The sequence below is a fragment of the Thalassophryne amazonica genome, chromosome 5 (assembly GCF_902500255.1).
Source record: "Thalassophryne amazonica chromosome 5, fThaAma1.1, whole genome shotgun sequence".
Taxonomy (NCBI): domain Eukaryota; kingdom Metazoa; phylum Chordata; class Actinopteri; order Batrachoidiformes; family Batrachoididae; genus Thalassophryne; species Thalassophryne amazonica.
This window is the reverse complement of record NC_047107.1, coordinates 113,896,604-113,919,496: the sequence shown is the minus strand read 5'-3', so window position 1 is coordinate 113,919,496 and position 22,893 is coordinate 113,896,604. Positions and strand designations below refer to the sequence as shown.

General features: G+C 38.9%; 1 protein-coding gene and 1 long non-coding RNA gene across 2 annotated transcripts; one reads left to right on the top strand and one right to left on the bottom strand.

The window, feature by feature from the left end:
* The first annotated feature begins 2,854 nt into the window (after positions 1–2,854).
* Positions 2,855–22,836, top strand: LOC117511145. Its single transcript, XR_004560898.1, has 4 exons — positions 2,855–2,992; positions 3,801–3,803; positions 15,202–15,208; positions 22,823–22,836. It is a non-coding gene; the product is annotated as an uncharacterized LOC117511145 (long non-coding RNA).
* Positions 5,837–19,477, bottom strand: ap3m2 (adaptor related protein complex 3 subunit mu 2). Its single transcript, XM_034171125.1, has 9 exons — positions 19,352–19,477; positions 15,960–16,252; positions 15,659–15,830; positions 11,537–11,674; positions 10,973–11,058; positions 10,688–10,821; positions 10,390–10,597; positions 9,946–10,090; positions 5,837–6,527 (listed from the first exon to the last, which is right to left on the bottom strand). Exons 2-9 carry the CDS (start codon positions 16,230–16,232, stop codon positions 6,427–6,429), a joined length of 1,257 nt encoding a protein of 418 aa, XP_034027016.1. The 5' UTR covers positions 16,233–16,252; positions 19,352–19,477; the 3' UTR covers positions 5,837–6,426.
* Positions 22,837–22,893: the final 57 nt, after the last annotated feature.

Genomic DNA, 22,893 nt, shown 5'->3' with positions numbered 1-22,893 from the left:
TGCACAAAAAGCCCAAGTAACCTAAATGCTAATGTGCACATTATTCAGTGTACCTGGAGGCACCAAATCAAATCTGACATGCTTTCCATTTTCAGAGTAGCCTTTGAGTTCATTGAAATGTTCAGACATAAGATGCCCACAAAAGTTGTTTATAACAGTAAAATCAAAGGCATTGTTCAGTTTCCTTCATACTGTCAATTTTCAAACAATAATATAATCTATATATTAATAGCCAAGTGGCCTCTCTCTCTGTGTGTGTGTGTGTGTGTGTGTATGTGTGTGTGGCTTCAATCACAGAGAAACTGGAATTTGCCGTTTTTACCATTTTGCCACAAACGGTAAATGGACTCCATTTATATAACGCTTTTCCAACTGCAGCAGACGCACAAAGCGCTTTACAATGATGCCTCACATTCACACAAACACACCGAAAGTCAGGGTGCTGCCATGCAAGGTGCTCACTACACACCGTGAGCAAGTCGGAGATTAAGGACCTTGCCCAAGGGCTTACTTACTGATTTTCCAATCAGGCTGGGGTTTGAACCAAGGATCCTCTGGTCTCAAGACCAATGCTTAACCACCAGACCATCACCTCCCACAAAGAACGGAAAGTTGTTAGGACTAATATTTTTTGGAGATATCAACTAACAACAGTGAACAATGGGCATTTAACCACAGGTGTCACCAGGTTTGCTCAACTTTCACAAAGAACAATAAATGCTCCTTTGTCAAGGTTTTTTAATTCAGTTATCACAAACAATAGACTTGTAATGACTCAGTGACAAGGACTCCGTGGGATGACCATGAGGCCAAGGTAAGCAGTTAACTGTATAATTAGCAGTCTTAAATGTTTCTTTGCATTTAGTAAACATGCACATATTTACCTCCGCAGAATTCCTCTTTGTGCTACCACAACTGTTTGTTGTGATTTGGCGCTATATAAAAAAAAAAAATTGACTGATTGATTGACCTTCACCTGCTTTAATCTCATTCTCAGCTCATGTTGGACTGATCTCATCTCCTCCTTCTCTCCATCCTTAAACACTTGCTTTTTTTGATTTAGTAACTTCTTGATGTCAGTAGTTATCCATGGTTTATTATTTGAAAAGCAGGGTACCGTTTTTACAGGTAGCAGTGTCCCTACAGAATATAGTATACAAAATAATGAATGTTTGAGTTCAATGGTATGAATATTTAATGAGGTGGAAGCCTCGTTGAATGGTACGTTCCACCTTTCACCTCATTAAATATTCGTTCCTTTGAAAGAACATTATTTGGTTTATATAACAGCGAAAATAGATCCGTCTCATTTGATATTTTACTAGTTTATAAACAGCAAAGGGACTTACATTTTAGTGTTCATCACTGGTGCTTAACAGTCCAACACAAACTCTAAATAGGAATCCAAAATTGTTCAGTCATCCGTGACACCGTCCACTGACTTCATATACATACAGTCTACCATCTGCTTTCCTCACTCCAGCGAAAAATCGCATCAGAAATTTGTCCAGCTTTTCATGCTAACAGCTCTTCATGCCTCCAGAGGGCTTATGACGGTGTGGATTTGTTTTTGTGTGTGTGTGTGTGTGTTAGAAGAATTAGCAGCGTCAATTAGTTCCTTCAAATCATCGTCCACCAGCAAAACAAATTCTGCCACGTTTAGCTAAACACCATCCCCGGTAGTGCGAGCATGCGTGGTGGTCAGGGTGTGCAATAGCACATTTCATATAGCACCAAAATTGCATGCTAAAAAATAACTATTGCACGGTCAATGAAACACAATGGCAAATGTTATAATCCATGTCACATGACATACAACCCACCAATCAAATGACAAGGATCCACTCAGCATGGAACAGATCTAACACCTTATAGTCACGTGGGACAGTCCACATTTTTCAAACCAGGACAATCTGACAGTTATAACACATCAAACCTTTATTTCAATACAATGTCAACACTCCATTGGAGAAGTATTAGCCAAAACACATAAAATACAGCAAACACAAGATACAAACTCAATGCTTTTTCAGAACATGGACATAAGTGTTCAATGTCAACCTTTTGTTTTTTTAATGCGTTAATATATTCAGATTTTAACAACCAGAAGCTGCTACGAAGTTTGTAGTCCAGCCTCCTAATGTGAGTTTGCAGATTTATCAGGACCAACATTCAGAATGTTTGAGCTGTGTGTCTTAAAAGATGTACAAATTGTTTTCTAGATGTAGTAAAGTCACACAGGATCAAACATCATCAAGCTACCTGCCAAGGCAAGTCATCAGAAACACCACCAAGCCAAAAAAAAAATAAAATAAAATAAAATCACAGCAGTAGATTGATCACATTCATCTAATAAATAACTGAATGAACTGTTGATGCACTTTTCAGAAATCAGGACAGTGAAAACAGTTTTACATCATTCATTTTGCATGAAAAAGAAGTTGTTGGTGTCAGCAGATGAAGTGCTTTTTACTGTCACGTTCTCATGTCAGCACGCTGACAGAAATCGTTCAGTATTCCAATAAGAAGTGAAGCACAACAACAGAACAGATGAGACAAAAGTCAAACGGAGGAGTACTGACAAAGAGATCAGAGGAAACGGGAGCAGCAGTGCGAAGTGCGTCAAATCCATGTTCACTGGTCGCACATCACAGAGCTCTCAAGTCGAGACATGCTCAAGTTATTTTCTGCTGAATCTTGTTTTGCAGGTCACAGCGGTAAAATGTTGGAGGATGCCATGCATTAGCATGAGAGCATCACAACATGTTGAGTCTCACACGAATGAGACCTGACAGGACCGTTTTAAAGCGTGAGTCTCACTCCGAATGAGTGAGATTTGGGAGCTCTGACATCACGAGTCATAAAGTAACACTATGACGTCAGTAGAGCTGTTGAATCAATCGTAGCATCACGTGAAGTCATTCACTTCTTAATGGGGTCTTTCCACATGTCAAAACTCAGGAAGTGATGTCACTACTATTGACCATGTACAGTAGTGTTCAGAATAATAGTAGTGCTATGTGACTAAAAAGATTAATCCAGGTTTTGAGTATATTTCTTATTGTTACATGGGAAACAAGGTACCAGTAGATTCAGCAGACTCTCACAAATCCAACAAGACCAAGCATTCATGATATGCACAGGCTATGAAATTGGGCTATTAGTAAAAAAAAAAAAAAAGTAGAAAAGGGGGTGTTCACAATAATAGTAGCATCTGCTGTTGATGCTACAAACTCAAAACTATTATGTTCAAACTGCTTTTTTAGCAATCCTGTGAATCACTAAACTAGTATTTAGTTGTATAACCACAGTTTTTCATGATTTCACATCTGCGAGGCATTAATCTTGTTTTGCTTGGGGTCATTGTCTTATTGAAACAAGGGCATGTCCTCTTCAGCGTAAGGCAACATGACCTCTTCAAGTATTCTGACATATCCAAACTGATCCATGATACCTGGTATGCGATATATAGGCCCAACACCATAGTAGGAGAAACATGCCCATATCATGATGCTTGCACCACCATGCTTCACTGTCTTCACTGTGGCTTGAATTCAGGGTTTGGGGGTCGTCTCACAAACTGTCTGCGGCCCTTGGACCCCAAAAGAACAATTTTACTCTCATCAGTCCACAAAATATTCCTCCATTTCTCTTTAGGCCAGTTGATGTGTTCTTTGGCAAATTGTAACCTCTTCTGCACGTGTTTTATTTAACAGAGGGACTTTGCGGGGGATTCTTGCAAATAAATTAGCTTCACACAGGCATCTTCTAACTGTCACAGCACTTACAGGTAACTCCAGACTGTCTTTGATCATCCTAGAGCTGATCAATGGGTGAGCCTTTGCCATTCTGGTTATTCTTCTATCCATTTTGATGGTTGTTTTCCATTTTCTTCCACGCGTCTGTTTTTTTTGTCCATTTTAAAGCATTGGAGATCATTGTAGATGAACAGCCTATAATTTTTTGCACCTGCGTATAAGTCTTCCCCTCTCCAATCAACTTTTTAATCAAACTACGCTGTTCTTCTGAACAATGTCTTGAACGTCCCATTTTCCTCACGCTTTCAAAGAGAAAAGCATATTCAACAGGTGCTGGCTTCATCCTTACACAGGGGACACCTGATTCACACCTGTTTGTTCCACAAACTCACTGACTGAATGCCACACTACTATTATTGTGAACACCCCCTTTTCTAATTTTTTAACTAATAGCCCAATTTCATAGCCTTAAGAGTGTGCATATCATGAATGCTTGGTCTTGTTGGATTTGTGAGAATCTACTGAATCTACTGGTACCTTGTTTCCCATGTAACAATAAGAAATATACTCAAAACCTGGATTAATCTTTTTAGTCATATAGCACTACTATTATTCTGAACACTACTGTATAACTCCAATATATCCCTGCTTCCAATATCACACATTAACAGTCACCTGAACGCACATATCAACCAAAAAAAAAAAAAAAAAATCAAAACACGATGCAGAAAGAAGCCTTTAACTTTAAACCTTCTGGAGTTTAAAATCCTATTACAGCTTCTCTCAGTCCAAGTTGTTCGAATCCAATTCAGCCCAAATCAGCATCAATTCTCATGGAATGGTTCCTTTTTGGTTGAAAGCATAGCGCCAACATTTTCCAACCTGGATTCTATTTTTAGATGTTTCCGGGTTACCTTTTCACTCAGGACAAAAGCAAATTTAACTGGCACATTATTGATTTAGAATACAAACACCGCAGGCTAACCGGTGGGACAATAATATAAACACATTATATGGTTTGTTCTCTACACTGAACAGGCAAAAGTGTTATTAGACGTTTCCGGGAACCTAGACTATTTCCCTGAGAAATTCTCATGTTTACCTGACTAAATATAAAACCTTTTATATAACCAATTGCTAAAGTTAGCCACTTATCTTAGCATCTCAGCCGCCATCTGGTGCCGCTGTCCAATGAGTGGTTACAAGTCGACTGCCAAGGAAGGTCTCGTGTTGTCAGAACCAGCTCTGCAAGGATCTTGCCTGTGCTACCAGAAACTTCTAATGATATTTTTGCCCGTTCAGTGGTGACAACAAGCTATTTAATTTGATTTTTTTTTTTTTTACTGCCCTTTCCAGTATTATTAACTGGTTAAGCCCATGGCAGTGTCTGCGTTCTGAATTAATAATGCGCCAATTACATTTATCTTCGCCCCGAATGAAAAGATGACCACCACCACAATAAACAAATAAGCAACCAAGCAAAATAAAATAATAAAAAAAACAATTTAACTGGAGCCCAGGTTGGAAAGAAAATATCAGTTCTCCTTTAAATTTAAAATTAATTAAGGGGGGAAAAAATATAAACAGAATATGTACCAATACAAATACAGACTCACTCGCCTCCCTCGTTAACGGGGAAGTTAAAGACTTTTCAACCTGGACTCTATTTTATAGATGGATTTGATGCTCATTTCAATTGAGACAAAAATGAAATTAATTTGCATATTATTGATTCAGACCACAAACACTGGCACAAACTCCATTTTGTGTCCGCAGGGATTCTCTCCATGCTACCAGACAAATAATAACTTTCTGGCTGGTTCAGTGGTGACAATAAGCAGTTTACTGTGAGTGTTGTTTTCTGGCAATCGTCCGGTGTTTTCTGGTTAGCGTTATCAAGGTGTTTGTGTTCAAAATCAATACTGTGCTGAAGTTTTTGTCCCGAACAAAAAGACGGCCCCCAAATCTCTAAAAATAGAGCCTAGGCTGTAAAATCCCACAGTTCCTCCTTAAAGACACAGTTTCTAGGGACAGCCTCCTCCAGACAGAGTTATCGTACCGTGACATACTCTTTCCAGTTCTAGTCACTGATTTAACTCGACTCCAACAGATCTATAGGAGACACTTTATCAGTTAACCTGCCCTCAACATATAACTGCTGTAACACAGTTCAGGCCAAACTGCTTTAGGTCCCTTAAAAAAAAAAGAAATGTAAAAAATACAAAAAGTGCTGTAATTCTGATGCTTTGACTGTAAATACACACATAAATTAAAGCTGATACTAAAATTTATATGAATTATCTGAAAAGCAAACAAAATAAACACTTTGTTGACATCACAATATATACGGACCTAAACATTAGTTATACATGGCTGATTTAGGGTTAGCCTGAAAATAATAATAATTTAAAAAATACATATATGTCTGTGCATTTTGGTCGGAGTAAGACAGACATAGAAATGTTTTTAGTTCAGGCGACAGTCAAAGTTCTTACATTATCACAGGGCGTTTGACTTTTTTGAACCTTCTACTTTACAGTAACTTTAATATAGGTTTAAATGTCCACACATGACCTTCAGGTTGTGTAGGTAAATTAAATGAATACACACAGGGAATGAATGCACCGACTGGTCTGGTGGTTTGGTCCTGGTGTCACTGAGTCAGTCTTTATGTCCGGACCTGGAACTTGCCAGCCTTGGTCATGTATTTGATGCCTTTGAAAGGTTTATACTTCTCCCCGTACATATCCAGTCGATTCACCTTCAGCCCTGTGTAAGGACATAGTTGTGGTACTATAAGTGTAAATGCCGACATTGAAGGCAGCAGCAGACAGCAGAGCTATATTGTTCATCTCTAAGACTGGACTTACCCGCTTTTGGGTGTCATGTGGAGAGGTGTATTTGTTTTGAATGCAGTGGCATCATCCCTGCATCTGAATACTCAGTATATATTAATGTCACTTAGGAATCTAGTACCCAATTGTTACTGTAGTCAGAGTGAGAAATAGTGACATAATTTTTCATGTATGTCCACTGTCTTCTCTGAATTTTCCTGGTTACAACTTCAATTATCAGGCTGCAGCTACATTATGGGATAGCGCAGTCTGGTCTCTGTGCACACTATGCAGGTAGGAGACCAACCGAGTACCGTTCGACTACTACGAAATGCATACCGAGTATTTGGATATCCTATGGCTTGGGATATACTCCTTTTTGCCTACCATATAGTAATATGGAATGAGTATACAGATGTAGCTCAGGTGTTCTTTAGTGCATCACTATACTCAGACATTTATGACAGTCCGAGACCCGACAAGCAGACGTGATTCTAAAACTGTGGTATTTTGTGAAGACTAAGGACAACATACCTTCAATGGCAATAATAACAATAAATGATGGAATACACAAATCACCAAAAAAAAAAAGTCTGAAGCAGTATGACGAGTGTGTCCTGCGTGGACAGAGATGTGTCTGAGTGTTTGTGTACCGGAAAATATAAGCCAATATGGATCACTGAAGCTCACAGAAGATTTGATATTACCACTCAAAATGAATGTCTGTATCACAAACAAAACAAAATTGAGATATGTAGATTGAATCATACAATATTCACTGTTGAGCAGGGAATTTTAGAAAGTTTTAAAAAACACATTGGCATATTATACAACCCCTGGCAATAATTATGGAATCACTGGCCTCAGAGGATGTTCATTCAGTTGTTTAATTTTGCAGAAAAAAAGCAGATCACAGACATGACACAAAACTAAAGTCATTTCAAAAGGCAACTTTCTGGCTTTAACACTATAAGAAATCAGGAAAAATAATTGTGGCAGTCAGTAACAGTTACTTTTTTAGACCAAGCAGAGGGAAAAAAATATGGACTCACTCAATTCTGAGGAATAAATTATGGAATCACCCTGTAAATTTTCATCCCCAAAACTAACACCTGTATCAAATCAGATCTGCTCGTTAGTCTGCATCTAAAAAGGAGGGATCACATCTTGGAGAGCTGTTGCACCAAGTGGACTGACATGAATCATGGCTCCAACACGAGAGATGTCAATTGAAACAAAGGAGAGGATTATCAAACTCTTAAAAGAGGGTAAATCATCACGCAATGTTGCAAAAGATCTTGGTTGTTCACAGTCAGCTGTGTCTAAACTCTGGACCAAATACAAACAACATGGGAAGGTTGTTAAAGGCAAACATACTGGTAGACCAAGGAAGACATCAAAGCGTCAAGACAGAAAACTTAAAGCAATATGTCTCAAAAATCGAAAATGCACAACAAAACAAATGAGGAACGAATGGGAGGAAACTGGAGTCAACGTCTGTGACCGAACTGTAAGAAACCGCCTAAAGGAAATGGGATTTACATACAGAAAAGCTAAACGAAAGCCATCATTAACACCTAAACAGAAAAAAACAAGGTTACAATGGGCTAAGGAAAAGCAATCATGGACTGTGGATGACTGGATGAAAGTCATATTCAGTGATGAATCTCGAATCTGCATTGGGTAAGGTGACGATGCTGGAACTTTTGTTTGGTGCCATTCCATTGAGATTTATAAAGATGACTGCCTGAAGAGAACATAATATCATGGATGATATGGGGCTGCATGTCAGGTAAAGGCACTGGGGAGATGGCTGTCATTATATCATCAATAAATGCACAAGTTTACGTTGATATTTTGGACACTTTTCTTATCCCATCAATTGAAAGGATGTTTGAGGATGATGAAATCATTTTTCAAGATGATAATGCATCTTGCCATAGAGCAAAAACTGTGAAAACATTCCTTGCAAAAAGACATATAGGGTCAATGTCATGGCCTGCAAATAGTCCGGATCTTAATCCAACTGAAAATCTTTGGTGGAAGTTGAAGAAAATGGTCTATGACAAGGCTCCAACCTGCAAAGCTGATCTGGCAACAGCAATCAGAGAAAGTTGGAGCCAGATTGATGAAGAGTACTGTTTGTCACTCATTAAGTCCATGCCTCAGAGACTGCAAGCTGTTATAAAAGCCAGAGGTGGTGCAACAAAATACTAGTGATGTGTTGGAGCGTTCTTTTGTTTTTCATGATTTCCTCAGAATTGAGTGATTCCATATTTTTTCCCTCTGCTTGGTCTAAAAAAGTAACCGTTACTGACTGTCACAATTTTTTTTTCCTGATTTCTTATAGTGTTTCTTAAAGCCAGAAACTTGCCATTTGAAATGACTTTAGTTTTGAGTCATGTCTGTGATCTGCTTTTTTTCTACAAAATTAAACAACTTAATGAACATCCTCTGAGGCCGGTGATTCCATAATTTTTGCCAGGGGTTGTAAAACCAACCCGCAACTGAAAGATTTTCACCTCACCACCTCATAATATACATAGAAGACCACCCAATTTGAATAGTATGTTGGTTCATTCCAATTTGTTTCCTTTAACGAAATCACATTCCTTACAAAAGACAACAGATGGGAACTACAGATGTGGTCATTGCACTCAATGCAATTTTACTTTTAGTACAGAAACATTCCAACATCCCAGGATGGGGAAGACTTTTAAAATCAATGGAGTCATTACATGTGACTCCTCTAATGTGACTTACATGTTAAAATGCCCCTGTGGACTGGCTTATATTGGAAAACACAGATCTAAACTTGGTAACCATGACATGAAAAGTCCTGTGGCAGTTCATTTTTCTGTTAGACAACATAATGTAAGTTCACTCAGGTATCTAGGTATTGAACATGTTTGACTTGACAATCGAGGTGGTGATGTGAATCATTTGCTTCTCAAAAGAGAAGCCTTTTGGATTTACACATTGAACACACTTTCCCCTAGGGATTTAAATGAGGAATTTGATCTGAGACCTTTTTTATGACATCCTTTTAGCGATTCTTACATATAATCAATATTTAGATAACATTACAATACTGTATGATGGTTTAAACCTGATGTTTGTATTTTATTGTTTGAGATAAGATAACCACAAAGTGTTTTTATGTTTTTTCATCGGGTTGGTTGCCAGGTGACAATAATTAGTTTCAGTAGATATATACAGCTGTGACACAGTACTAATTATATGTCTGAAGAAGGGCAGCGCCCGAAATGTCACAACTGTTATTGGTGTCCAAATAAAGCTTTTTGCATGGGAGCACTCAGGTTGTGCAGATTTTTGTTTTGATATTTATGTACCTGAGATGGCCATCTGGAGGATCTTGAACTGGATGTTGATGGTGGGATTCTCATCCGGTTTGGAGGCTCCAGCCTGCAAACTCATAGAACCTTTCAAACTCGGGAGCTTCTGAGGGTTGATCTTCCCAACATCCCACGTCAACAACTAACAAAACCACAAGACATCAAGAGCTCACACCCAATGCAATGTCTTTAAAAAAAAAAAATAAATTTAAGTAATTAAACAAAATTAAAGCAAGCTATTGAATTTTTGTGGAAAAATTGGATTTTAGCTGACATTTTTCCCCTTCTTCTTCCAAACACTAAATCATGACAATACATGGCAATGAGACACAACTTGACTCAGAATAAAGGCGACAAAATCTGGATGGTTAAACTTGGCCTTAAATTAACAATCAGTACCATGTAGAGTATTTTAGCAGCTGAATTATTTTCAAAAAATACCTTTGTTACTGGGTCAAACATGTATGTGCCCTGAGAGGGGTTGAGGTTGGCATTGAGGACGCCCCGTGGCAGCTGGCTGCTGACTAGGACTGACTCCACAGCTTTGCCCATGGTCTGTTTAGGACCCAACGTCAAGTCAAAACGTCCCTGGGAGCTCCCCTCACGGAAAGTAATGTTGTGTTTAACGTACACGGGGATAGCCACCAAACTACAAAAGACACAGTTCAGCAGACAACAGGTCAGAGCCACACAGCACACACACAGCACATGGAGAACGCAGTTCAAGAAGAAAACCGACTTCTGAGAGCTGACGTGGTACGACAATAACCGGAAGTTTCCATCAGGAGGGATGAAAGAAAGAATTCGCTCAGCTTCCCAGCGTTTGAACCGAACACACGGGTGGAAGCTGACATCATCAAGCAGCCGAGGATTCTGGGACAAGAAGGAAGGAGACCAGACACCATACCTGTTAAAAGTAACAGTGTGCCAAACAAATCCCACTAATGTATCGCCTACTAAGCTTGAAAATATATTCACAGTGCAGCGAATATTTTACAAAATAATGCAAATGAGTTAAACTCACCATAAAAGACAAAGTGAGGTCGGGCATGCCCGTTAACTTCACACAGGCATCAATAACGCCCTGGATTTCTGCTGTAATAGTGGAGCCTGAAAGGGAAAAACAATGATGATCAATGAAAATTAAATTATCTATAATAACCAGGATGAGAGAGATTTTGAAGTCGGGCTGCAACCACCAATTATGTTCGTTATCAGTTACTTTCTATATTAATCAATTAGTTGTTGGATCTATAAAATGTCAGAAAATGGTGAAAAATGTTGAATGTTTTCCATGTTTTGTTTTGTCCACAATCCAAAGACACTGAATTTACTACCAGACAGGAGTAAAAAAAAAACAAACAAAAAAAATGAGTACAACAAGCCAGAAAGTATTCAGACTTAAGACGCACTTATTTTCCCTTTCGTATGGCTAGCATATTGGCATATTATGTTACTATGCTTTTTACTTTTTTACTCTTTTACTGTGCTTTGTTTTCTGAACTGTTTTGTGTGAAGCGCCTCTGTTGTGATTTGGCGCTATATAAAATGAATAAATTTAATTCACATTTCAGAAGCTGAGCAGTACCTGATTTGTCAATGATGGCATCAATCTCTTCAACAACATCGAAATAAGCTTCATTGTTGGTGTATTTGACCCCAGTACGCCGCCAAGGCACCACTGACAACTGACCCGTAGGGAGCTGCTCACCAACATTAGTGCTGCCTGGAAAACAGTCATTGAACCAAAGAGAAATAATAACATTAAACAGCATCTGAATTTCAAGCCAAAATTTGGGGTAATGCTGCAAAACGACTGCAGATGGGTCGCTGAACTGTACAAAGAACACCATGTCAGTGTGATGCAAAAAAAAAAAAAAAAAAAAAAGAAGGCCTCAAATATGATCATGACCCAGATCTGGAGCCCAACATTGAGAGAAGAAAAAAAAAATCTCCCCTTAACACTGCGCTATTTTCAACAAAGTGTGATGTGCCTAAAGCTGCCAGTACACAGTAAAAAGGTATGTAAGACAAAAAAAAAGAAAGCTACGCAAGATAAGTATGCAGTATCATCCTTATTATCACAACTTAAGAACAATAAATGCCATCATTCTCTACAACTCCAAATAAAAAGGGCATATAATGAAGATAAGCTGATTAAGATTTGATGAACTATGATGCATGAGATCACCCCGAAAAGCAACTTTGTTTTGCTTAAATATTATATCACAGTCTTGTCTGTCAACTGTTGGACCTGTCTGGGTTTGTTGCAGGGAATTAAATGCAGCTTGACATGAACCTATTCATTTCTTTGTTGGCCTCGATAGCCACAATTACTTATTTTGAACTGGAAAGATTAAAGAAATATCTGTCTGCATTAAAGTTCCTAGCATTAACTCCTGAAAATAATTACTGCTCTTCCTAATCACACTGAGGATTACTGCACGGTCTGTGAAAGAAGACTCGTGTGTATTAAATATGAATGAGGATGATGCCGACGTGTGTGCAGTCAGTCGTGATGCAACTGTATCCTGATCTATATGGACCACAGTTCAAAAACAAGCATTGTGTTGCCGCTAAATGACACATTAAAAATACACCCCAGCAGAAATAATGAAATAAACATGTTACATTTAAACAGAAAGAGGAATCAAGACATGGAGCTAAATTATTATGTCTCTTTCTTGCTCTCCTTTGCTCTCCTCCTTCCCTCATCTTGCCCTCTCTCTAGCTACATTAACATCACAAGTTCAAATTAACTGAATCTGATTTTATTGATCAATTTAAAACATAACGAAACTTTGACAACTATATCTGAATAGATTTGTGATTTTACATTATAATCCTGTCCAGCCTCTACCCTCCTCTTGTCTTATGACCCTTGATTGGAGTAAGCGGGTATAGAAAATTATTGAATTAATTCTTAAATGTCTGTGAGAAATTTCATGTCTGTTTTTATGTCTGAAACAGTTGCCGCGTCTTGGTGACTTCATGTTTCACAAACATCTGGCAAGTTGGTAACAAATTCTTTGAGGAATAAATAAAACGCAAAGTAAACAAATCAGTAGTACAGAGTGATCATTCTGTCAATATATATCAAGTCTGCAGATATTAAAGGATTATTAACCAAGTGCGAGGTCTCTATGGGAAAATATCAGACTGAGGTGTTGACACCGCTCGCTACACTCTGTCCGTGCGAAAAGGTCTGATATTCCCGTACAGACCGAGCAAGCGAGGTTAATAATTTGTTTACTATATGGCTATTTTATATATATAAGCATGGGAACTTGCAGTATCGCCAGAATATGAAAGCTGCCGACTGCTCTTAGTCAGACACGTTCGCTTTCTTCACCTCCATGAAGAACTTGCTAACAGATGGTCCGGTCATTAGCTGGTAAACTTTCAATCTGTGTTTTTTCTGATGCTGTTTAGAAAATCTATCAAGTATGAAATAAATATATATATATATCAATATATATTTATAAATATGAATATAACTTTTGTATTTATTTTTGTATAGTCTCTTTTACCTTGTTTTTATGAACAGCACATTTTTATTTATATATATTTTTTTCCTTTTGGCTTGGTATGACATGTTTTTAGACTTTTTATTTATTGATGTTTTAACTCATCTTGCTGGCCATCCTTGTTCTTTTAGCTTTTTAGCACTGTTGTCGCTTTGTCTTGTTCTGTGTTTTGCTGTGTGTTTACCAAATGAGATGACTCACTCACTGTAAACTAATTTTACCCAAGGGTATAAAAATAAATTGAATCTGAATCTGTGTTCATGTCCAACTTGGTTTTACTAATCATGTTTTTAGCTTTCTGGTTTGTAACAAATCTCATACGTGATCCGGACCGATTGTCATAGTAACGGTGTGATATGGGAAAATATCAGACAGGAAATCAGAGAGCATGTAGCATCGTAGCCATATAACGGGTTTGTTTGTCAGCTAAAAAACAAGCAAACAAACAAACTACTTTTCAAAGTTCATATTTTGTCAATACTTGAAGTGCACTGCTGTTCATCAATACGAGGTCTGTGAGACAAGTATCATACCTTTTTATTTTTTTCAAAAACTATATGGATTTGATTCATATGTTTTTACGTCAGCCAAGCTTGAACCTTTGTGCGCATGCGTGAGTTTTTCAACGCCTGTCGATTGCGTCATTCGCCTGTGGGCAGGCTTTGAGTGAGCACTGGTCCACCCATCTCGTCATCGTTTCATTGCGAGGAAATGGCGGAATGATTTGGGCTTTTTTTTTCCATCAGAATTTTTTCAGAAACTGTTAGAGACAGGCAGCTGGAAACCATTCGAAAAATGTATCTGGCTTTCGGTGAAAATTTTACGGGCTTCACAGAGAATAAGGAGTGTTACTACAGCTTTAAGGATGCCCCACAATGGCGCACGGCGCGCCGCGCTCCGAGCCGCCATCGAGATGCAGAAAACACCACATCATTTCTAAACAGATGGCTGTGTGGAGCTGGGACCATCGTGAGCAATTTCTCTGGTTATCACAAGAGCTGGACATCAGCCATTTTCTGGCAGATTTCACTTTTAACAAGAGATTTTGTCATGGAAAGCCGCGCAGAGGCTTCGCGCGTCAGGACCGATTGGCTGATCGAGCGAGACAAAGGAACACCTCCGTTTCAGAGTGCCAGGGGACAAGTTGGGACATGCCTATCTCGGCTTTCAATGCTTACCAGCCCAGTGAGTATAAAAGAAATTGTGGAGAGCTGGGCATGTCCCAATTTGTCCCCTGGCACTCCGAAACGGAGGTGTTCCTTTGTCTCGCTCGATCAGCCAATCGGTCCTGACGCGCGAAGCCTCCGCGCGGCTTTCCATGACAAAATCTCTTGTTAAAAGTGAAATCTGCCGGAAAATGGCTGATGTCCAGCTCTTGTAATAACCAGAGAAACTGCACACGACGGTCCCGGCTCCACACAGCCATCCGTTTAGAAATGATGTGGTGTTTTCTGCCTCTTGATGGCGGCTCGGAGCGCGGCGCGCCATTGTGGGGCGTCCTTAAAGCTGTAGTAACAGTCCTTATTCTCTGTGAAGTCCGTAAAATTTTCACCGAAAGCCAGATAAATTTTTCGAATGGTTTCCAGCTGCATGTCTCTAACAGTTTCTGAAAAAATTCTGATGGGGAAAAAAGCCCAAATCATTCCGCCATTTCCTGACAATGAAAATCCGACGAGGGGGCTGGACCACTCCTCCCACAAGGCGTGCTCACAGGCGAATGACGCAGCCGACAGGTGTGGAAAAACTCACGCATGCGCACGAAGGTTCAAGCTTGGCTGACGTAAAAACATATGAATCAAATCCATATAGTTTTTGAAAAAAATAAAAAGGTCCGTTACTTTTCTCACAGACCTCGTATGTCAAATGAAGGTTTCTAAAAGGCATTTTAGTTTTTACATCATGAAAAATCCTCTCTTTTATAAATAATGTCAAAATATTTTTGATCTCCATATGGCCGTATACCGGCCATATGCCGTTAAAAAAAAAAAAAAAAATTATATATATATATATATTTTTTTTTTTTCCCCCCCCCCACTGTCAGCTGGTCACACATGATATTTAAAGAGATTATATAATCACATTATTGACATGATTTTACAGAACACTGAACACTAATTACTGACTACAACAAAGGTAAATGTCAGTCATCTTATGAATACTGATTAAAGATGTGGGTCTTGTACCTGTGATGGTGTTGACCATTGTGCGGAGGATGGTGGGGGGCTTGATTAGCTCTTTGAGGATGTTGGACTCTGTGGCCAAAGGAAAACCATTATCCAGCATCTCCTCCAGTAGTTCATACACCACGACCACATTGTCCTTGATGGCCGCCTCTGTGCACACTCCAAAGTAGTCCTGACAACACACATCACACACAGCATGGAGGCCAATTTCCACCAATACCAGAGACCATCATCATTTCTGCAGTTTGACTGCAGATTGTGAAAGTCAAGGAAGCAACAATCTGGCAAGACGCGGGCAGACCTGAAATGTGTCGACGACTCGGTGCAGAAACTCAATCACGAAGAGTGGCGGCACCTCACTCTGGATGACAGCCACAAAGAAGATCCGATGGCGGAGCACACTGATAAGGTAATGGTGTGGTGTGGGGATGACCGGTGGAACATTCTCTGGCTCTGTGGCGCGTTCCTGCGCCTCAAAGAAGTAGTCGCACACAGAGCGGCTGACTACACTCTTCCAGTGCTTCTCCAAAAATATGTCCCCCGAAGCATTAACTAGGAAGAGGCTGTGGATCATTTTGACAGGACAGCAGCAGGCTAACAAAATAAATAAAAAGAGGGAGAGAAATGAAAGCATTCCAGATATTTTGCTTGTCTCACCAGCAGTCACAGTTTCATGGTGCCGTGAAGTGTTTCATTCAACAGATGCAAACGAGGCTTGAGCTGGAAACTGTAGCTAAAGTTTCATGTCTTTCTAAGAAAACCCCTCTCTGTTCTTCTGCTAGCAACCAGAATGTTACGTGCACCTCATCGAGTGGCGTTGCCAAACCAGAAGAAGGTTAAGGAAATATGGTACTTCTATGATTGCTTGTTTGAAACAGTTTTTTTACACTTAATGAGGTAAGCATGTCCACATTTACTATATTTTATATAAATGTGATGCATCTGTCAAAAAATGCATCACAAAGAGAAAGAAGAAAGAGAAAAACATATACAGCACGAGTTGCATTTATTTTGAAACGTAATGGTACTGCTTTATGCAGCAAGACGTAAAATTAATTTAGTTAATTAATTTAGTTTGATGGTGGGCACTGAAGAATTAAAATATGACGCATAACCCTACATCTGGGGACAGCCCTCGTATGCCCCCATCAGAAACACAACACTCTCTTTGAATTTTTGGGCACATTACACATCAAACAAAGTGAAAATGTAAAGAAAAAGTGACAATGTGCTGGAAAAGTGGACATATGTTGCAGTTTGTTTATGACCCGGCGCTCAAACATGTCAAGGCGGTTGTGCAGGCGAGAGAACACAGCTACTCTGGCTAGGTGTGTAGGCTAACATTTACGGACACAACTTATCCCATTTGCCTTCCCTTCTTCACTGAGAACTGAAAAAAAAAAACTTCACTTTTCGTGACTGCTTCGGTGATTGCAGCCAAAAACAAAACAATACACCATTTTTCCATTAGAAGTGATAGTGTTTTGTTGCGCAACGGCAGGATGCCCCGGAAGTGGTCAAATCCTGCAATATCACGCAAGGGTTCAAACGAGGCTGCGCTGCCCTATTGGCAAAATATTTATTTATAATGCAAACATTGTGCTAGCCAGCAGAAGCTAATTAACTAATTAATGTTATTGTATGAGACACAAAATGTGAGTAACCTTTTGTAGTCACTGAACAAACAATCATAGCTGAGCTAACCGTGCAATATAACTGTTTTTGTTATTTCACAGTCCAAACAAGAGTTATTCCGAGTATTATTAAAGTTATAGTCCCTTCTTTTTATTCCAAAGTGTGGTTTTTAATTTTCAAAGCATGATTTGTTAAATTTGTTAATTCATTTTGAAGACACAGAATGTTTTTCCTCAGTCAGAGCTTCTTCTTCTTCTGCTTCAGAATGTGAATCACAATCCCTCATTCAGTATATAGCAGCAGCCTGTCACACATGTAGCCGGGGCCATCTCTACTTCTGCGACTAGCCGCTCAGTGAAAACACGTTTGAGTTGTATGCTGCTCTATTGAAATCACCTGGTTTGGTTTTGTCTCTAACTTGCTTCTATCAGCCAGCTAATAGCTATCATTGCCTGGAACGATGACATTGATACACCACGCTGACCTGAAATGAACCATTGTACATTACACTGACTTTATTGATGAGTCTGACCCCTTTGAAAAGTGACCAAATTACATGTATTTGTAATGAGTTTGGCAATGTTTTCCCCAACAAAAAACAGCTACCAGAGGGCGATGTGGTAATCCAGGGTTTTCATGTATCCCATAATCCCTTTTATGCCAAAGAGTCGCTGCAGTCAAAACAACATAGAGAATCCACATGACAATTGTAAATGACTATTATACTACAAAAATGTATTTTTATGCTTTTCATCACGTTAATAAGAGACTGCATGCATGATACCCTGAAAACTTGCTAAAACAATTATAACGAATAATCCGTGTCTGCTACGTTTAATCTGCGTGGAATTTAATAAATGCAAACTGAATTTCAGACATATTATATACATTAGTCTGGAACAAAGAGGACAAACAGTGTTATAAAGAACAATAATCAAGACGTTAAAGAGCAAACTTCACTTTCCCCCAGAACGACATGATCGGAAAGCGAGCGTAGCTCACATTGAAAATAACGAAGAGACAGCCTGTGATTCTCGCATGTTTACATAAAACAAACGCAATAACAACGTCTATAAACCCAGAGAAAATATTCATGAGTTTTAGGCACAATAAAGAAATAGGTTTATGTTGCGATGTTACTGCTGTTGTCCGTGTGCAGCGGTTAAAGTGCAGCGTGATCAGAGTGTCTCAATGCAGTTCTCAATGTTACTGAGATCTCGCAGCGCAACGACCTCTCCGAGGTTTTGCGGGACTTGATACCTGAAAAGGGCGGATGGCCGACCTTGAGTATAGCTACCTAGCCTGTGACGGTGTTAGCACTGTAATTCTACACTACACCAATTAAAATAGCTTTTATCCAGAGAGAAAAATTTAACTAAAAAACATCTAAAACAAATAATAACCTACGTTTAATCAAACTTCTCCTCGCCTGTTGCCATGGTGACTAATAATCCTACCTGCGTTTGATTGATGAAAAATGTTCTTCATGCAAGGTTACATTAACTTGGAGTTGACTGCACTAACTATCACATTTTCATTTTCACAACTGGGTTGCCACTCAGTTTGTTGGATATGCTTAAGTAAACAACAAAAAACAAACGCAAACCAATGCGCAAGTAATTAGGAACTACGGTGGCCAATGCAGGACAAAACAGCCACAGCTATCAAATTCGTTGTAAGCAGTTTGCGAATGGCGCCACTTAGTGGTCTATTTTAGTTATACTTTACACATCGATGTATTTTTTAAACTGTACGTTTCCGACTCGCGGAGGTTTATTTGATGCTAACACGGAGTCGCGTGTTTTTTTTTGTTTTTTTTTTATGGCGAGATTGCAGACCTGACGGAAGAAGTGGTTTAGCTTTAATTAAACGAAGGCCTCCGAAGGATAAATGAGTTCATGTGACATCAGCTCTTATGACACAAACAACGCTCACTGACCTAAAAACAAAGGGGAAATGCACCAAAAAAACAGCGGCAAGCTTCTCGATGCAAACTCCTCATTTGGCACAGAAGGAATTTACCAAAAAACAAATCAATCCCCGAACACTACTTCTTACCTTATAGTCTGGCTTCTCTCCTTTTTTTTTTTTTTTTCCAAACGAATGATAAGCGGCAGCAGTCGCTTCCCGTTAAGTGGAACCGCTGATCTGGATAGAACTGAAGCCGCGCGGCAGCCATCTTACCACTCCCTGGTATGCAACTGTTGATAGGTTCACTTTGGAAAACAGGATATCCAGGTGGTAGTCTCATCTCTGCCAGAAAACAGCATTTTAGTGTTAGCATATGTCATGTTTACAATATGTCCTGAAAGCTACAAATCTGTAAAGCTCATTTTAGTGTGACAGTAATGAACATAGTGTAGCATCTTGATTTTGTGCAGCCTTTCAAACTGCAGATGATTTCGGGGTCACATGAGCCTTGCACGTGTGAAGTGCAGTTGCACGCTAGCATGGCGTCACATGGAGATTTGTGGTTTTCTCATAGTTATCAGGGAATTAAGGACCTTCTGGACTGTGAATATCGACAGTGTGTAACCTGGGTGTGATTCGCCTGGGATTTACATAAATAAATAAAGTCATTAATTAAAAAATAATCATCCATATATAATATGTATATGTCGCGGACATGAACGAGCGAAGTTTTTATGATAGCGTTGTCCAGTTTGTGGGCAGATTTTTTTTTTTTTGTGCCATTTCCAGTTTGTGGCTTTTTACAACAGTGTTGTCCGGGTTGTGGCTTCGTCTACCATCAGTTTGTGGTTTTGTCTACCATGGGCAGATATTTTTTGTGCCATTTCCGGTTTGTGCCTTAGTCTGCCATCAGTTTGTGGCTTTTTATGACAGTGTTATCCGGTTTGTGGCTTCGTCTACCATCAGTTTGTGGTTTTGTCTACCATGGGCAGATTTTTTGTACCATTTCCAGTTTGTGCCTTCATCTACCATTGAGGGAGCTTCGCACCACTGTGTGGACTGTGTGGCACTTCGCTCATATTAACTAAAGTTTGAATGCTTTTGGTTTGCTTTGTGGTCATTTAAGGAACCTACAAAAGTTGATTTGGTTTCTTTGTGGAAGACTGGGGGGCGGCTAGGTCAACCTCAACCTACCTCTATCTGGGGCATAAAAATTGATTATGTGTACTGAGTGGTGAGTGGCCCTTAAAGTGTCTGAAATATCATGTCCAAATTTGAACGTGTTCAGGATACTGTAATGTTGGATGCCCTCTTCAATTCGGTGAAAAATCAAATACATTTAGTTCAAGTTTGTACATGTTCAATCACGCTCCTCTATGTTGTCAAGTGTTAGTTTCACAAGGACCACAATGGAAATAAGCATTTTTGTTTTATTGTGTCATCCATGTATCATTGACCTTTGTGTATTTATACTGATTTTACAAAATAAACTCAATCAATCAATCAATCAAGTTATTATGGGCTGAAAGATATATGGACAGACTCATGAATGTATTTCCATATACCGCTTATGAATTTACAGCTGGTGCAGGATAATAACGCTGCACAACATACCACTATCAAAATTCAAAGGAATGGTTCCATTATATATAGCATATTAACAAAACACTAAAATGTTAATGCCATTAACACAAGATTCTGAACAATTAAGCTACGTTATTCCAAGTCTTTATAAAAAAAAAAAAAAAAAAAAAAAATTCCTGATCCAGATTATAAATGAACATTCTAGGCCTGTTTACAGGTGAAACATTTGTTCCACATCCCTTGAAGTTCCTGTTTGGCATCTTCTGCAGAAAACAGCACTTACGGACAATTTGCATAATTTTTTTTCTGTGTTAAAGTACAGCTAAAATTTTACATAATGAGATGCTTGTGTAGACTTTATTGATTTGTTTATACAGGTCTTGTGTTTGACACCTCTTAAAACCAATTTTACTTAATATTGTGAATAAACTATAAGTACTGTTGTTTGGTAACAAGGGAGTGGTAACATGGCGGCCGCTGGCTTCGCCTGAAGCTCGATCCAGATTTGATAGAGATCAGTAGGTCCTGATGTCAAGGCGCACGAAAAACGAAGACCGCGACAGCGAACCAATCAGAGGCCAAACAGGATACTAAACCCGCCTTGTCTGTCAAGAGTAGCAGTACGGAAACTCGCTGTGATTGGACAACACAACCGATTGGCTAACCTGTAGCGGGCTGACATTTTGTTTCCAGTGTCAAATTTCTTATTTTTGCTCAAGTTCATTCAAATTATTGAATTATAAGCTCCAGGATACCAGCCTTTATCTAATTAAATATATCCCCTAACACCCCATTTACCGTCTTTGTAGGGTAATTGAGCTGGTCTGCTGCTTTCATTAATAGAAAAAAAAAAATCTATTTTCAACAATCAACATTTGAAAATTTTTAATTTGGAGTTCATTTTTACAGAAACACCAAGTTACTTCAAACTTTTACACAGTATACTGTGCAGTTTTTTAAATCATGTATAGATTGATTAAAAAAATTAAATGCTATAAATTACAAAAAATAAATTAATAAAACACAGAGCGACTTTAATGAAAAAGTAGGTCCTATAAAGGCCCTAAGGTCCTTCATGATTTCCCAGTGCGACAAGTTACTTCCCCAGCAGGTTGGACTGAGACAGTGTCAGTGAAGGGTCTCGTCAAAGGGCACATACAGGAAGCCTCGAGTACACACTTCAAATTCATCACTGGTCTATGTACACGAGCCATTTAATTATGGATGGAATTACAGGTGTTGAGGAGGGGGGTGTTCAAAACACACCTGTCTATATATATATATATATATATATATTTCTGACCTATAATTGTAAATGTTCCATGTCTCATGCATGCCTGGAAGAATCTTGATAGGATTTCAGACACTCCTAAAGTAGACCGTACCATTTCTTAACCTTAGTTGAACCGGTCTGCCACACTCCCATCACTGTAATGGCTCATTTAATCTACAGCACAGTGCACAAACCGAGGACACGGTTGCAAGATCATTTAAGCATCGATGCTTATTCAGTACTTCACATTTTGAACAGTTTTCAGAAAACGTGTCCATTAAAGTGCTCAATAAAATACCTGAAGGCTTTCCTACGAAGTAAGGTCAACATATCCAGGCTTTCTCTGTGAGCAAGCCTCACAAATCCTAAAGTTAAAGGACATTAAGACAAACAGGGTTTTAAATGGAGCTTTTAAAAAAAAAAAAAAAAAAAAAAAAAAAACTACAGGTGCTTTCCATCCCTTCTGGACATATGGAAACGATTAAAGCCAAATGATTTGAAAGGAGGGTCTCTAAATTTAATCACACAGGGGCCAATGACCAGGTTCATCTCTGGGGCCAATTAAATATTCTAAAAGCTTTACCAAGTTTAGAATCCAGCTGTTTTTTTTTCTCCTGAGACTTGTAATCGTTAAGGATACATTAACTCAGTGCCTTGAGAATTTCCTTCTACAAACTTTAAACTGAGGTTATGTCACATTTAAACTAAGTGTCAAACCGTATACAGGTCCTTATCATGCTGAAATAGATCATATTGCAAAGATCCCCCCCCCAAAAAAAATCAAGCATCATAATACTGGCCCATTTATTTTATGGCACAAAGCAAAAATACT

Coding starts and splice junctions, on each gene's coding strand:
- ap3m2 (XM_034171125.1), bottom strand. CDS start 16,232: ATGATCCACAGCCTCTTCCTAGTTAATGCTTCGGGGGACATATTTTTG. Junction 11,675..15,658: donor AATGGTCAACACCATCACAG/GTACAAGACCCA, acceptor ACTGTTTTCCAG/GCAGCACTAATGTTGGTGAG. Junction 6,528..9,945: donor CCTCCAGATGGCCATCTCAG/GTACATAAATAT, acceptor GTCCTTACACAG/GGCTGAAGGTGAATCGACTG.